At 43.7% G+C, this 15000-nt stretch overlaps 1 protein-coding gene across 1 annotated transcript in view; it reads left to right on the forward strand.

Annotated features, from left to right (window-relative positions):
* The window catches only part of thsd7aa (thrombospondin, type I, domain containing 7Aa), a 153982-nt gene that overhangs the window by 89642 nt on the left and 49340 nt on the right, over positions 1 to 15000 (forward strand). Inside the window, exons 6-10 of the mRNA XM_079654623.1 lie at positions 1776 to 1970; positions 8033 to 8273; positions 11656 to 11771; positions 14258 to 14390; positions 14609 to 14712. Of these exons, the coding sequence (XP_079510749.1) occupies positions 1776 to 1970; positions 8033 to 8273; positions 11656 to 11771; positions 14258 to 14390; positions 14609 to 14712 (789 nt within the window). The remainder of the gene's footprint in view (positions 1 to 1775; positions 1971 to 8032; positions 8274 to 11655; positions 11772 to 14257; positions 14391 to 14608; positions 14713 to 15000) is intronic.

Raw genomic sequence — 15000 nt, forward strand, 5'->3', positions numbered from 1 at the left:
TTATCAGCCCCCCCCCCTCCCCCCCCCCCCCCCCTCTTTAACTGGGTGTCTGATTGCTTATTGGTTGAATCCAGTTCTCTTGCCTTATCGAGAGTCATCTCATGGATTCCTCTAACAAAAGACATCCTGGCAGCCATCAGTTTTAAAAAGACACTTTAATGACCCCCCCAGCACCCCAAGCACCCCCCCCCCCCCCCCCCCCCGAGCACCATGTGGCTTCCCTCAGAGTTCCTCCTGACTCGTATTGATCTCTTGTTGTGTCCTTCTGATGGAAATGGATCTGTTTCCCCCGGGGTCTCCGTGGTGTCACTGCTTCTCTCCGCCCTTCACAAAGACATTTTCACAGATATGCTGGGCCGAGGACAGCCTGCAGGTCCGATCAATACTGTCAACAAATCCCAGAGAAAACCCTCAAATACAAACCTGTGTTTATTCTAAGGCCCTTTGCCTTCAGTCCTGTTAGACGTGACGGTCCTTCAACTCATGCTTAACCTTAAAGACTGAGCCTCTAGCGTTATAAAGATTTAACAACAGCAATGATAGCTCTGTGATTTGCACTGCTATAAGAACACTCAATTAAATCTAGCTTTTAAATATGAACTCACCTTTACATTCCCAAACTTTAAGGATTAAACATCTGGAAAAGATGCATACGGGTCAGGACCATTGCATCATGTGTTGCAGTGATTGAACATGTGGGAACAACGGGGAACAGAAAGATGACGTTAGCATTCCCTTTTCTAACGTTTAGATTCAGACAGGGTGAAACATTACTGATAGGTTTATAATAACGTGAATCGCTTAACGATAACATTACAAACAGCTTAGTTGTTGCTTCTGGGAAAATAACACGTTTAGCACATAACATGGGCCAGGACTATTTGGGCTTCTAGCACATTTTTAATACCTTTTTATTATTTGTGAAAGGCCAAATATAAAACTAAAAATGTCTGAACATGATGGACAAGTTCCTCGTCTCTTGGCTCAACATTTCTTTATTGACGAATGTTTTTTAGTCTGCAGAATATTTCTGACTTAAATCTGCTGAAGTTCATTATTCAGAAAGCTCAGTTATCAAAAACAGTGTTTTCCTTTTTTATTTTGAATCAACCCTAACCTTTTTATATCTGTTAAAGCACACAGATAAAAATGTAAATCTGTGGAATGACTCTCATCTGGATATCTGTGTATGGTCTGACTGCATTAAGACCACACAGTAACATCTGGAGAGTTAATGTAACACTTAAACCTCCCTTTAAGTCTTCATTTAACACTTAAACCTCCCTTTAAGTGTTAATGTAACACTTAAAGACTCCATTTGAACATATGGACCTTATCTCAGAGTTAAATTAACTCTCCAGATGTTACTGTGTAGAAACATTCATCTGTTTGCATTATATCATATTCCATGTACTCGTATACAGACTCTTCTTGCACTATTTCTATTTGATTTGTATTAACTTGCACATCTCAAAACATTCTCTTCACTATTTGATCTGTTTTATTTGTTTTATGTGTTGTATATATTATGTTGCTCTGTTGGAGGAGGACTTCAGTTTCTCATCTCCACATCCACACTGTAGCTGCTGAGCTCATGATGATCGAGACTTGAAATGTCTAATACCGTAAATCTTCCTGCCGGGGAGTTTGTGTTTTCATCTTCCAGTTTGAATGAACCCTAACCCTAACCTGTGTCGGTCTGTGATGACTCCCAGCTGGATGTCTTTGTATCGTCTGACCATAGCTACATTCTAATACCTTCCATCTTGCTGCAGGAGAGTTTGTGGAGAGGCAGCTCTGCAGGGATGCCATCCTGCCGATGCCTGCCCTCTGCGAGGTGCCTTGCCCAAAGGACTGTGCCCTGAGCCCCTGGAGCTCCTGGACCCTCTGCTCCAACACCTGCTCCGGGAAAAACACCGAGGGCAAACAGACCAGAGCGAGGTCCATCCTGGCTTACAACGCTGGAGAAGGTAAGACATCAGAATACCTTTAGTCCTGCAGAGGGGACATGTACACACAATAGGTCTGCAGAGGGGACATGTACACACAATAGGTCCTGCAGCTGGAGGACATGTACACACAATAGGTCCTGCAGAGGGGACATGTACATACAATAGGTCCTACAGAGGGGACATGTACACACAATAGATCCTGCAGAGGGGACATGTACACACAATAGATCCTGCAGAGGGGACATGTACATACAATAGGTCCTACAGAGGGGACATGTACACACAATAGATCCTGCAGAGGGGACATGTACACACAATAGGTCCTGCAGAGGGGACATGTACACACAATAGGTCCTGCAGAGGGGACATGTACATACAATAGGTCCTACAGAGGGGACATGTACACACAATAGATCCTGCAGAGGGGACATGTACACACAATAGGTCCTGCAGCTGGAGGACATGTACACACAATAGGTCCTGCAGCTGGAGAACATGTACACACAATAGGTCCTGCAGAGGGGACATGTACACACAATAGGTCCTGCAGAGGGGACATGTACATACAATAGGTCCTGCAGAGGGGACATGTACATACAATAGGTCCTGCAGAGGGGACATGTACACACAATAGGTCCTGCAGAGGGGACATGTACACACAATAGGTCCTGCAGAGGGGACATGTACACACAATAGGTCCTGCAGAGGGGACATGTACACACAATAGGTCCTGCAGCTGGAGGACATGTACACACAATAGGTCCTGCAGAGGGGACATGTACACACAATAGGTCCTGCAGAGGGGACATGTACATACAATAGGTCCTACAGAGGGGACATGTACACACAATAGATCCTGCAGAGGGGACATGTACACACAATAGATCCTGCAGAGGGGACATGTACATACAATAGGTCCTACAGAGGGGACATGTACACACAATAGATCCTGCAGAGGGGACATGTACACACAATAGGTCCTGCAGAGGGGACATGTACACACAATAGGTCCTGCAGCTGGAGGACATGTACACACAATAGGTCCTGCAGCTGGAGAACATGTACACACAATAGGTCCTGCAGAGGGGACATGTACATACAATAGGTCCTGCAGAGGGGACATGTACACACAATAGGTCCTGCAGAGGGGACATGTACACACAATAGGTCCTGCAGAGGGGACATGTACACACAATAGGTCCTGCAGAGGGGACATGTACACACAATAGGTCCTGCAGCTGGAGGACATGTACACACAATAGGTCCTGCAGAGGGGACATGTACACACAATAGGTCCTGCAGCTGGAGGACATGTACACACAATAGGTCCTGCAGAGGGGACATGTACACACAATAGGTCCTGCAGCTGGAGGACATGTACACACAATAGGTCCTGCAGCTGGAGGACATGTACATACAATAGGTCCTGCAGAGGGGACATGTACATACAATAGGTCCTGCAGAGAGGACATGTACACACAATAGGTCCTGCAGCTGGAGGACATGTACACACAATAGGTCCTACAGAGGGGACATGTACACACAATAGGTCCTGCAGAGGGGACATGTACACACAATAGATCCTGCAGAGGGGACATGTCCACACAATAGGTCCTGCAGAGGGGACATGTACACACAATAGGTCCTGCAGAGGGGACATGTACACACAATAGGTCCTGCAAAGGGGACATGTACACACAATAGGTCCTGCAGAGGGGACATGTACACACAATAGGTCCTGCAGCTTTAGGACATGTACACACAATAGGTCCTGCAGAGGGGACATGTACACACAATAGGTCCTGCAGCTGGAGGACATGTACACACAATAGGTCCTGCAGAGGGGACATGTACACACAATAGGTCCTGCAGAGGGGACATGTGCACACAATAGGTCCTGCAGAGGGGACATGTACACACAATAGGTCCTGCAGAGGGGACATGTACACACAATAGGTCCTGCAGAGGGGACATGTACACACAATAGGTCCTGCAGAGGGGACATGTACACACAATAGGTCCTGCAGAGGGGACATGTACACACAATAGGTCCTTTAGAGGGGACATGTACACACAATAGGTCCTGCAGAGGGGACATGTACACACAATAGGTCCTGCAGAGGGGACATGTACACACAATAGGTCCTGCAGAGGGGACATGTACACACAATAGGTCCTGCAGAGGGGACATGTACACACAATAGGTCCTGCAGCTGGAGGACACAACAGCTTTTTACACAACTTAATGGATAATAATTATCTACAAAACATGTCTCTGTAAACACATCGTACCGAAAAGGAGGGAGGAGGAAATAACCTGATATGACCCTTTCCCCTAAATAAATAGAAATATAAATAAATGGTCTGTCCTTCATATTTTCGTATTCTCAGCCAATCAGAACGTATCGTAGGAAAATAAGAGAAACACAAAAACGTACAAAATAATACTAAGTTCCCACTCAACAGTCAACGGAAAGAAACAAAACAACAACACCAAAACATCACATGAACAAGGAAGAGTTTTGTTCAATACTCGTTCCTGATTGGTCAATTTGGACATTCAGCAGTTTGTTGTTTCTTAAAAGCCGTCTAATGTGCATTCATATCAATCCGCTGAAAGAAGTCCCGTCAATTTAACTAAATCAAAACCCATTGGTTTCCCTCCATCAGAAAACACAGTGGAATACTTTTTTATTTGAAATGTTTATATTTGGATTTGGATTCATGATATAGTTAAACTGTCCCGGGTGAAGACAAGAGAAAGAAAGAGGTTCAAAGACAGAGCAGCAGACAGGAAGTAAACACTGTCATGCTCTTCAGAAATCTAAACATGAATATTCAAAAGTCTTTCTTGGTGTTTTGTGATTTACAGTAAATCAATAAGTCTTTATGTTAACGTGACCTGATTGATGTTCTGCGGGTTGACTGGACTGGACCTATGACACAGACGGCAGGAAGTCCAAGCTGACCAATCAGAATGGACTTTCCAACCAAGCCGTGCATTAAGTGGTTTAGACGTGACTCTTACGGACCTTTCAATCAATTATTCATTTGATGGGATATGAGCAAAGATAAGCCCGACCCAGCTCTCCACAGAGACCAGTATCTGACGGACGGATCTATAACCGTCACCACAGCCGTTCTAGGTTTTGTCGCGTTTCTCATTTGCCTTTTTTTAGCCCAAAATGTCAATGAATGATTCTGTGTGTTCCTCCGCAGCGACGGCAAAGGTAGTGGCGTGGGTTACCGTGATGCAGGGTAAGGAACGGCTGCAGGAGCACAGTGTTGATCATTATAACATCTCTCTTTTGAAAATCACCAGGGTTTTCCCTCTGCTTCTGTTCAAGGTCCTTCCCTGCTGTCGCTGGTCAACCCGATCTTCGGTACATTCATATTTGATGTTCCTAGACGTGGTTTTTTGCTGATGTAGGACGTAGCCTCCATATGTTTCATCACTAGAGGGATGTAGCAGTGTCTCTGCCTTGATGTCATCTATTTCCCTGACAATCTGCTGGCCCAGCAAAATCCCTGTGCTTTGAGAATAGAAAGAAACCTCTGACACTGTAGTTCTAGACGTGCTGGTATTCCTGCATTAAGTGAGTTAGCCCCCAGGTGAGTGGGGGGCGTATGAATGCTTTATTAGCATCATCATTAAAGGATGATCATGAAAATCTGAATGTATCTTTTCCACATCCTGTAACTGGATTATACCGGTCTTCAGGAAACATGTGATGACAAAACCCACTTTTCTCGCTTTTTAAATATCTACTTGCCTTTACATTCTCAAACATCGACTAAAGCCTGTCTGTTATTTATTCAACCACACCAGAGCGGGTATGTTGAAGTCTTGATGTCAAGTTAAGTGATCGTATGTATGAAACACATGTTTAATAACTAGAGGGATGTAGACAGATGTAATCTCTTCTCCTTAGTTTGCATGCCCAACAATATCCCCGTGCCTTTTAGAATAGTCTCTTCTAGAAATAGACTTCCTGAAGCAGAAGTGTTTCACCCCCAAGGTGAGTGTGAGATATCTAAAAGGTGCCAATCATCACACTGTGAGGAGGACTGACTAAACCTCGTTAAAACTGCACATACGGTTCAGCATCTGGTTTGGCAGAACATCAGCGTTTAATCTTTCAGCGTTAAATCTTTGGCCCATCCTCACCGCCGTGAGTTCCACTGTGTGTCACGTGCATGGAGCCTCACACAGAGGAAGGCCGTGCCAGAACAGCCGGCTGCTGTTAGCGCTGCTAGCCTTTAGCTAGGTGTGATGGATGGGAGACAGCGTGCAGACAGACAGGTTAATGGTGTTTGTGTTGAGTGAAGCGTCATGTGACAGGTCATGTGACAGGTCATGTGACAGGTCATGTGAAAGATGTGACAGATCATGTGACAGATCATGTGACAGGTCATGTGAAAGATGTGACAGGTCATGTGAAAGATGTGACAGATCATGTGACAGATCATGTGACAGGTCATGTGACAGGTCATGTGAAAGATGTGACAGGTCATGTGACAGATCATGTGACAGATCATGTGACAGGTCATGTGAAAGATGTGACAGGTCATGTGAAAGATGTGACAGATCATGTGACAGATCATGTGACAGGTCATGTGACAGGTCATGTGACAGATCATGTGACAGGTCATGTGACAGATCATGTGACAGATCATGTGACAGGTCATGTGACAGATCATGTGACAGGTCTCTGCATCAAACTGAGACGTCAGTGTGCAGCAAAGGGCAGGAAGTAGGGCAGGAGTCGAACAAAGGTTGAAATCTTTCTCCATTAAAAACCATGAGGCTTCATTTTTATTTTTGTATTATTTATTCTACTATTTCAATATTAGACAATTTATACATCCGACAAATAAACCAAATTAGTAGAAGCCAAATACGTGTTCATTCAATTTCAGTCGCTTGCTCTGTGTGCAGCAAAGGTCAGAGCACACAGGGTTAATGGAAGAAGCCCTCCTGCAAAGGTCGACATCTTTCTCCATTAAAAACCATGAAGGTTCATTTCTTGTCGCTTACTCTTTTTTTAAACTTGGTGTAAATGTCATTTTGAACCTTCGTTCCTGTCCGTCGTTTCACTTACTAGAGTTCACTGGAAATGATGTATTCATAGTTACATCACGCTGTAATGTGTGAGGACAAGGAACATGAACAAATGAAAACAGACGTAAACAGTGAATATGTACATTAACGTTAACAGTATCTATACAAAGTGAATATGTACATTAACGTTAACAGTATCTATCCACAGTGAATAATATACAGAACACATCAGAATGAGCCATAATGGACCAAAAGAAGGTTCACTAGAGAGCAAAGCCGTCCAGTGTTTATTAACTAACCCTAAGATCACCAGGTTATCTGAGCCGTGCATCTTTTCCTGTTGAGTTTCATTTGTAGTAATTGACTTTTATCAATGAACTCTTCACTTAGCGAGGGCCGCGGTAATGGAGTGTCTCTGGGACAGTTAATGAGCTCCTGCCTGATGAATGGCCGCCCGCTGAGATCCAATAAGACCTTTGTATCAGCGACCCTGTGAAGGTCAGACAGACTCAGACGCGCCTGCTTCGTCTCTGGGAGACTCTCCGATGTTTCTGAGGCGCTAATGGCTGACTGGCCTCGGGGGGGTTGATGGCTGCTGCAAATGACCAGGTTTGGTGGTGAAGGTGAAGGGGGTCACATGGTGTTCACACCTGGGGCCAAATCTGTAACTGTAACCCCCCTCCGGCTGGGTCAGATCATCTGTCAGCCCTCCAACAAAGAGACCCTCCATGCTGCTGCACCATGGTTTGTTTTCCAACGACTCGAGAGGAAATGGAAGCTCGGAGCTCGTTTGTAGGTTTCATAGCAGAACGGGAATGCCAGCTAACCTGTGATGAACTCCTTCTTTGTCGCTGGTTGGAACACATTTCAGTTAATTCACAATAACACTACAACACTTCACTACGAGTATTCCTTTGAAGGAAGCTCAGGGTGCTTTTTACAAACTGAATAATAACGATGAAAAAAGTGTAAGTGAGAAAATGCATGTCTTTAAGATGAGAACGCTCTTTCTTCCCAGGAGGCGTCCAGTGCCCTAACATCAGCGCCCTGCAGGAGGTGAGGGGCTGCAACGATCACCCGTGCACGGTGTACCACTGGCAGACGGGCGCCTGGGGGCAGTGCATCGAGGACGCCTCCATCCCCGCCTCCAACGCGTCCAGCGGCCGAACGCGGGGCGACGACGCCTCCTGCTCCGTGGGGATGCAAACACGCAAAGTCATCTGCGTTCGAGTCAACGTGGGACAGGTGCCTCCCAAAAAGTGAGAGTTCACATGCTGTCGTCTCACACATGGCGTTAGGAAGAGATGGTACACTCACCTTTACTCAAGTAGAAGTACACATCCTTTACTCAAGTGGAAGTACACACATCCTTTACTCAAGTAGAAGTACACTCACCTTTACTCAGGTAGAAGTACACTCACCTTTACTCAGGTAGAAGTACACTCACCTTTACTCAAGTAGAAGTACACTCACCTTTACTCAGGTAGAAGTACACTCACCTTTACTCAGGTAGAAGTACACTCACCTTTACTCAAGTAGAAGTACACTCACCTTTACTCAGGTAGAAGTACACTCACCTTTACTCAGGTAGAAGTACACACATCCTTTACTCAGGTAGAAGTACACTCACCTTTACTCAGGTAGAAGTACACACATCCTTTACTCAGGTAGAAGTACACTCACCTTTACTCAGGTAGAAGTACACTCACCTTTACTCAAGTAGAAGTACACTCACCTTTACTCAGGTAGAAGTACACTCACCTTTACTCAAGTAGAAGTACACTCACCTTTACTCAGGTAGAAGTACACTCACCTTTACTCAGGTAGAAGTACACTCACCTTTACTCAGGTAGAAGTACACACATCCTTTACTCAAGTAGAAGTACACACATCCTTTACTCAGGTAGAAGTACACTCACCTTTACTCAGGTAGAAGTACACTCACCTTTACTCAGGTAGAAGTACACTCACCTTTACTCAGGTAGAAGTACACTCACCTTTACTCAGGTAGAAGTACACTCACCTTTACTCAGGTAGAAGTACACTCACCTTTACTCAGGTAGAAGTACACACATCCTTTACTCAGGTAGAAGTACACTCACCTTTACTCAGGTAGAAGTACACTCACCTTTACTCAAGTAGAAGTACACTCACCTTTACTCAGGTAGAAGTACACTCACCTTTACTCAGGTAGAAGTACACTCACCTTTACTCAGGTAGAAGTACACACATCCTTTACTCAGGTAGAAGTACACTCACCTTTACTCAGGTAGAAGTACACACATCCTTTACTCAGGTAGAAGTACACACATCCTTTACTCAGGTAGAAGTACACTCACCTTTACTCAGGTAGAAGTACACTCACCTTTACTCAAGTAGAAGTACACTCACCTTTACTCAAGTAGAAGTACACTCACCTTTACCCAGGTAGAAGTACACTCACCTTTACTCAAGTAGAAGTACACTCACCTTTACTCAAGTAGAAGTACACACATCCTTTACTCAAGTAGAAGTACACATATCCTTTACTCAAGTAGAAGTACACACATCCTTTACTCAAGTAGAAGTACACACACCCTTTACTCAAGTAGAAGTACACACATCCTTTACTCAAGTAGAAGTACACACATCCTTTACTTGAGTAGAAGTACACACATCCTTTACTCAAGTAGAAGTACACACATCCTTTACTTGAGTAAAAGTACACACATCCTTTACTCCACTAGAAGTACACACATCCTTTACTCCAGTAGAAGTACACACATCCTTTACTCCAGTAGAAGTACACACATCCTGTACTCAAGTAGAAGTACACACATCCTTTACTCAGGTAGAAGTACACACATCCTGTACTCAAGTAGAAGTACACACATCATTTACTCAAGTAGAAGTACACACATCCTTTACTCCAGTAGAAGTACACATACTCGTGTTTAAAAATACTCTGGTGAAAGTAAAGTAGTATGGGCTTGGATGACTGCAGAGGCAAAGAAGAAGGTACTTTTTCTACATTTGAAGAAAAAGCACCAATCATTTTTAGAAGCTTCTACGTAGAAGTACCAGTTTTGGTTCTGAAAAAAAAGTATATATAAATGTTTAACCCTTGTGCAGATGTAAGAATAATCCTCGTTAACGAGGTCAAATCTCCGCAGCATGACTTCATACTTATTCCTAACCCTTCCCCGGCAGCTCCTCGGGGGGGGACATCATTAGCTTCAGTGTTAATGCTTCCTTTAGTCAGAGATCCCTTTGTTTTGGTGGCACGCTGTTCGCCCGTCGAGTCGGTTGGTTCCTGGTGTCTGGCGGAGGTGTGAGCTGATGAGCTGTTTGAAGCATCTGGGTCTGTTTGCCCCCCGGAGGCATCTGCTGGGAACATGAATTATCTATTTATTTATTCAACAGAACGGCAGCATTATTCTAGCAGTGCAACGCAGACGCCCCCCCACACCCAGCGCCCGTGCTGTGTGTGGAAATGTATCTCACTTGATACTCCTAAAGCCACTGTAACATGCTGAGTGAGGCCAGCAGCCTTAGGACTCACTCCCACATCAACCAAGCCCCAGAAACAAACCTTTCTAATGCACGAGCAAAAAGAACCCAGAATAGAATACGTGCAAGGTTATTAATCAGCTGTGTGGTTCAGATGGAATTGAAACTGTGAAATGTGTGCATACATGCGTCTCTGTTTGCTGAAGAGCTTCCTTTCCTGAGAAACCTTTCATTGTGGTCTGCCATGGGAGCTCTGAGCAAAGCTAACATCCCGGATGTCTCCACACAAAAAGCTGTTCCTGCTTTTCTATAGGAAAGGAATTCATGATTTGAGATGAGGGTTCAGTTTCAGCTCAGCCAGGCAGATCACTGCAGGTACAACAACAAGAGCATACTTATAGCATATACTAGAATTAAGAACATTTCAGGAAGTCATTACTTTTAGAGAGGGATCATTGAGATGCAATCAATCCAAACAATTCTGAAATAAGACAAATGGGGCTTTTTGGGTTGAAATGGAAAAGCCTTTGACTATATGGGATTAATGGCTCCATTGTTATTTTCGACTACTAATTGTAGACATCTATATTAATGTCACAGGCTTTGGTTATCCATCCATCAGTTCCATTATTTCCCTTCCTTCCTTTTATGTTAATTCATTAAAAAAACTACACCAATTAAAAATCCAATTTTAAAAAAGCGCTTTTTGGAGATTTGTTATTTCTTTGTTTTGGACAGTAACAGTAATTCATATTGCCACTAGGGGCAGCTTAACGTTTTTTTTGGGGGGGGGGGGCGGGGGGGTATTAGGTAATGTTGTGTCATGATCTTATTTTGCCTGTGTTTCTAGGAGGATAGTCTCGACTCAAAGTCTTTGGTTCCTATCGAATGCAATGAGCTGCAAGGAAAGAGCTCAAACTGAAACAGGAATGTTCTCAAACACTTATAAGACCTCTCTCAGGTTCCATCATAAAACATAAGAGTTAAAGAAATGATTTTAGTTTGATATATACTTTTGATATACTGTTTAATTTAAGCGTCTTTGAGCATTAGGAAAAGCGCTCTAAAAATGTGTTGTTATCATTATTATTCCACGACCATCACCTTCATCTTTACGGTGCTTTTATCTGGCCATGTGACGATGTGTTCCAGGTGTCCGGAGAGTCTGCGCCCCAACACCGTGAGACCCTGCCTGCTGCCCTGCAGGAGGGACTGCATCGTGACGCCGTACAGCGACTGGAGCGCCTGCCCCGCCACCTGCCGGACAGGTGAGTGGCTCCAGAGGCGGGGAAGTACTCAGATCATGTACTACATAAAAGTAGAAGTACTCAGATCATGTACTTCAGTAAAAGTAGAAGTACTCAGATCTTGTTCTTGAGTAAAAGTAGAAGTACTCAGATCTTGTTCTTGAGTAAAAGTAGAAGTACTCAGATCTTGTTCTTGAGTAAAAGTAGAAGTACTCAGATCTTGTTCTTGAGTAAAAGTAGAAGTACTCAGATCTTGTTCTTGAGTAAAAGTATAAGTACTCAGATCTTGTACTTGAGTAAAAGTAGAAGTACTCAGATCTTGTTCTTGAGTAAAAGTAGAAGTACTCAGATCTTGTTCTTGAGTAAAAGTAGAAGTACTCAGATCATGTACTTGAGTAAAAGTAGAAGTACTCAGATCTTGTTCTTGAGTAAAAGTAGAAGTACTCAGATCTTGTACTTGAGTAAAAGTAGAAGTACTCAGATCTTGTCCTTGAGTAAAAGTAGAAGTACTCAGGTCTTGTTCTTGAGTAAAAGTAGAAGTACTCAGATCTTGTACTTGAGTAAAAGTAGAAGTACTCAGATCTTGTACTTGAGTAAAAGTAGAAGTACTCAGATCTTGTTCTTGAGTAAAAGTAGAAGTACTCAGATCTTGTTCTTGAGTAAAAGTAGAAGTACTCAGATCTTGTACTTGAGTAAAAGTAGAAGTACTCAGATCTTGTACTTGAATAAAAGTAGAAGTACTCAGATCTTGTACTTGAGTAAAAGTAGAAGTACTCAGATCTTGTTCTTGAATAAAAGTAGAAGTACTCAGATCTTGTACTTGAGTAAAAGTAGAAGTACTCAGATCTTGTACTTGAGTAAAAGTAGAAGTACTCAGATCTTGTACTTGAGTAAAAGTAGAAGTACTCAGATCTTGTACTTGAATAAAAGTAGAAGTACTCAGATCTTGTACTTGAGTAAAAGTAGAAGTACTCAGATCTTGTACTTGAGTAAAATTAGAAGTACTCATATCTTGTACTTGAATAAAAGTAGAAGTACTCAGATCTTGTTCTTGAATAAAAGTAGAAGTACTCAGATCTTGTAGTAAAAGTAGAAGTACTCAGATCTTGTTCTTGAGTAAAAGTAGAAGTACTCAGATCTTGTTCTTGAGTAAAAGTAGAAGTACTCAGATCTTGTTCTTGAGTAAAAGTAGAAGTACTCAGATCTTGTTCTTGAGTAAAAGTAGAAGTACTCAGATCTTGTTCTTGAGTAAAAGTAGAAGTACTCAGATCTTGTTCTTGAGTAAAAGTAGAAGTACTCAGATCTTGTACTTGAGTAAAAGTAGAAGTACTCAGATCTTGTTCTTGAGTAAAAGTAGAAGTACTCAGATCTTGTTCTTGAGTAAAAGTAGAAGTACTCAGATCTTGTTCTTGAGTAAAAGTAGAAGTACTCAGATCTTGTTCTTGAGTAAAAGTAGAAGTACTCAGATAACTAAAGGTATTAAATACATGTAGTGGAGAAAAGTACACCTTTTACCTCTGAACTGTAGAGGAGTAGAAGTTAAGAGTAGCAGAACATGGAAATACTCAATTAGCTGTACCTCTGGAAGCTGCGGCTCTTTGTTGGCGTCAGTCTCTTGATCGTTGGTCCGTGTGTGAGGCCTTTTGAATATCAGTGTTTGAAACCAACACGTGACTTCATGTCAGATTCCTGTGTCTCACGTGGAGAGACGTGAGCAGTGGTTTGCACAAAGTTCCATGTTGATTTGCAAATTGTGTGAAGAGCTGAAAACGTGTTTAGAGTTTTGGAGATTTGAGCCGATGTTTTGCTCTTTGAGTGTCAGTTAAAATAATTATGCTTTATGTAGAATGTTAGTGTTTTAGCAACCAAGAAAAAGTGAGATAAAGAGAGAGAGAATGATGATATGATGTTAGCAGAGACGTCGGTTGAACATCAGACAAATGAGCTGCACATCCTGATGGTGTCGGCTCACAATAGAAAGCTTTTTTCCAAACACATGAAACATGTTCATTCTGGCTCTTCTTCCCCTGAGCTGTGCTGTGTTTACACTATGCACCCCCCCCCCCGAGGCTGCACACCTCCTTCACCCCCTCCTCTCTCTTGTATCTGTGCACAGAGTCAGTGTGTCCTTCTCCTCTGAAAAGACAGCATCGCTCACGTCTTCATAACTCAGTGAAACACAGATGCATGGACACCAAACACATCGTGCTGCAGCTCAAGTTGTCAGTGACACTTCTGATGGTGTAAGGTCTTGTGTATCCGTGTCTCTCCACTAATGGCTGCGGTACTAACACACCTGCTGGTGGCTAGTGCTGCATGACTTTACAAGGTGTTTCAATGTAGATACACGGCTGAAGGGAACTGGTACTGATGTGGGGGGAGTCCTGTTGGAGTTCACATGTAGCCCCTGTAGCCCCTGTAGCCCGTTCCTTATCAACACTCAGCCTGAACTCGATACCTAATCGTCTGGACTGGTATTAATGTGTGTTTTCTGTGTCTTTGCTCAGGTGGAAACATAAAGAAGAAGCAGTTCAGGAAGCGCATTGTGATCCAGACCCCAGCCAACGGGGGGCAGGACTGTCCCGAGGTCCTGAACCAGGAGAGGGAGTGTGAGGCTCCGTCAGTGTGTCAGGGATACAGGTGCTGCCCAACAGAAAGAAATACACACATTAAGCTCAGATTCTGCAGACATGCTAAATTAAATCCTACATTCATATGTTCTTCAAAGGACACAGCCCTTTGAAGAACATATATGTTTCACACACAGGAAATGATGTCTGCTCTACATTTTGAAATAGCAGCTAGAATACCTGAAGCTTTGTATTTAGTGTGACTGCAGTTCAACTCTACTTCTACAGATGGAAAATCCACAAGTGGCGTCGCTGTCAGCTGGTCCCCTGGTCCGTCCGGCAGGACAGCGTCGGGGCTCTGGAGACATGTGGACCGGGTCTACAGATCAGAGGTGAGGAAGTGAAAACACACGGACACACAGGGACACACACAGGGACACACACAGGGACACACACAGGGACACACACAGGGACACACACGGACACACACGGACACACACGGACACACACGGACACACACACGGACACACACACGGACACACGGACACACACACGGACACACGGACACACACAGACACGCACGGACACACACACGGACACACGGACACACACACGGACACACGGACACACATGGACACACACGGACACACGGACACACACACGGACACACACACGGACAC

This window comes from Notothenia rossii, assembly GCF_949606895.1.
Source record: "Notothenia rossii genome assembly, chromosome: 10".
Taxonomy (NCBI): Eukaryota; Metazoa; Chordata; class Actinopteri; order Perciformes; family Nototheniidae; genus Notothenia; species Notothenia rossii.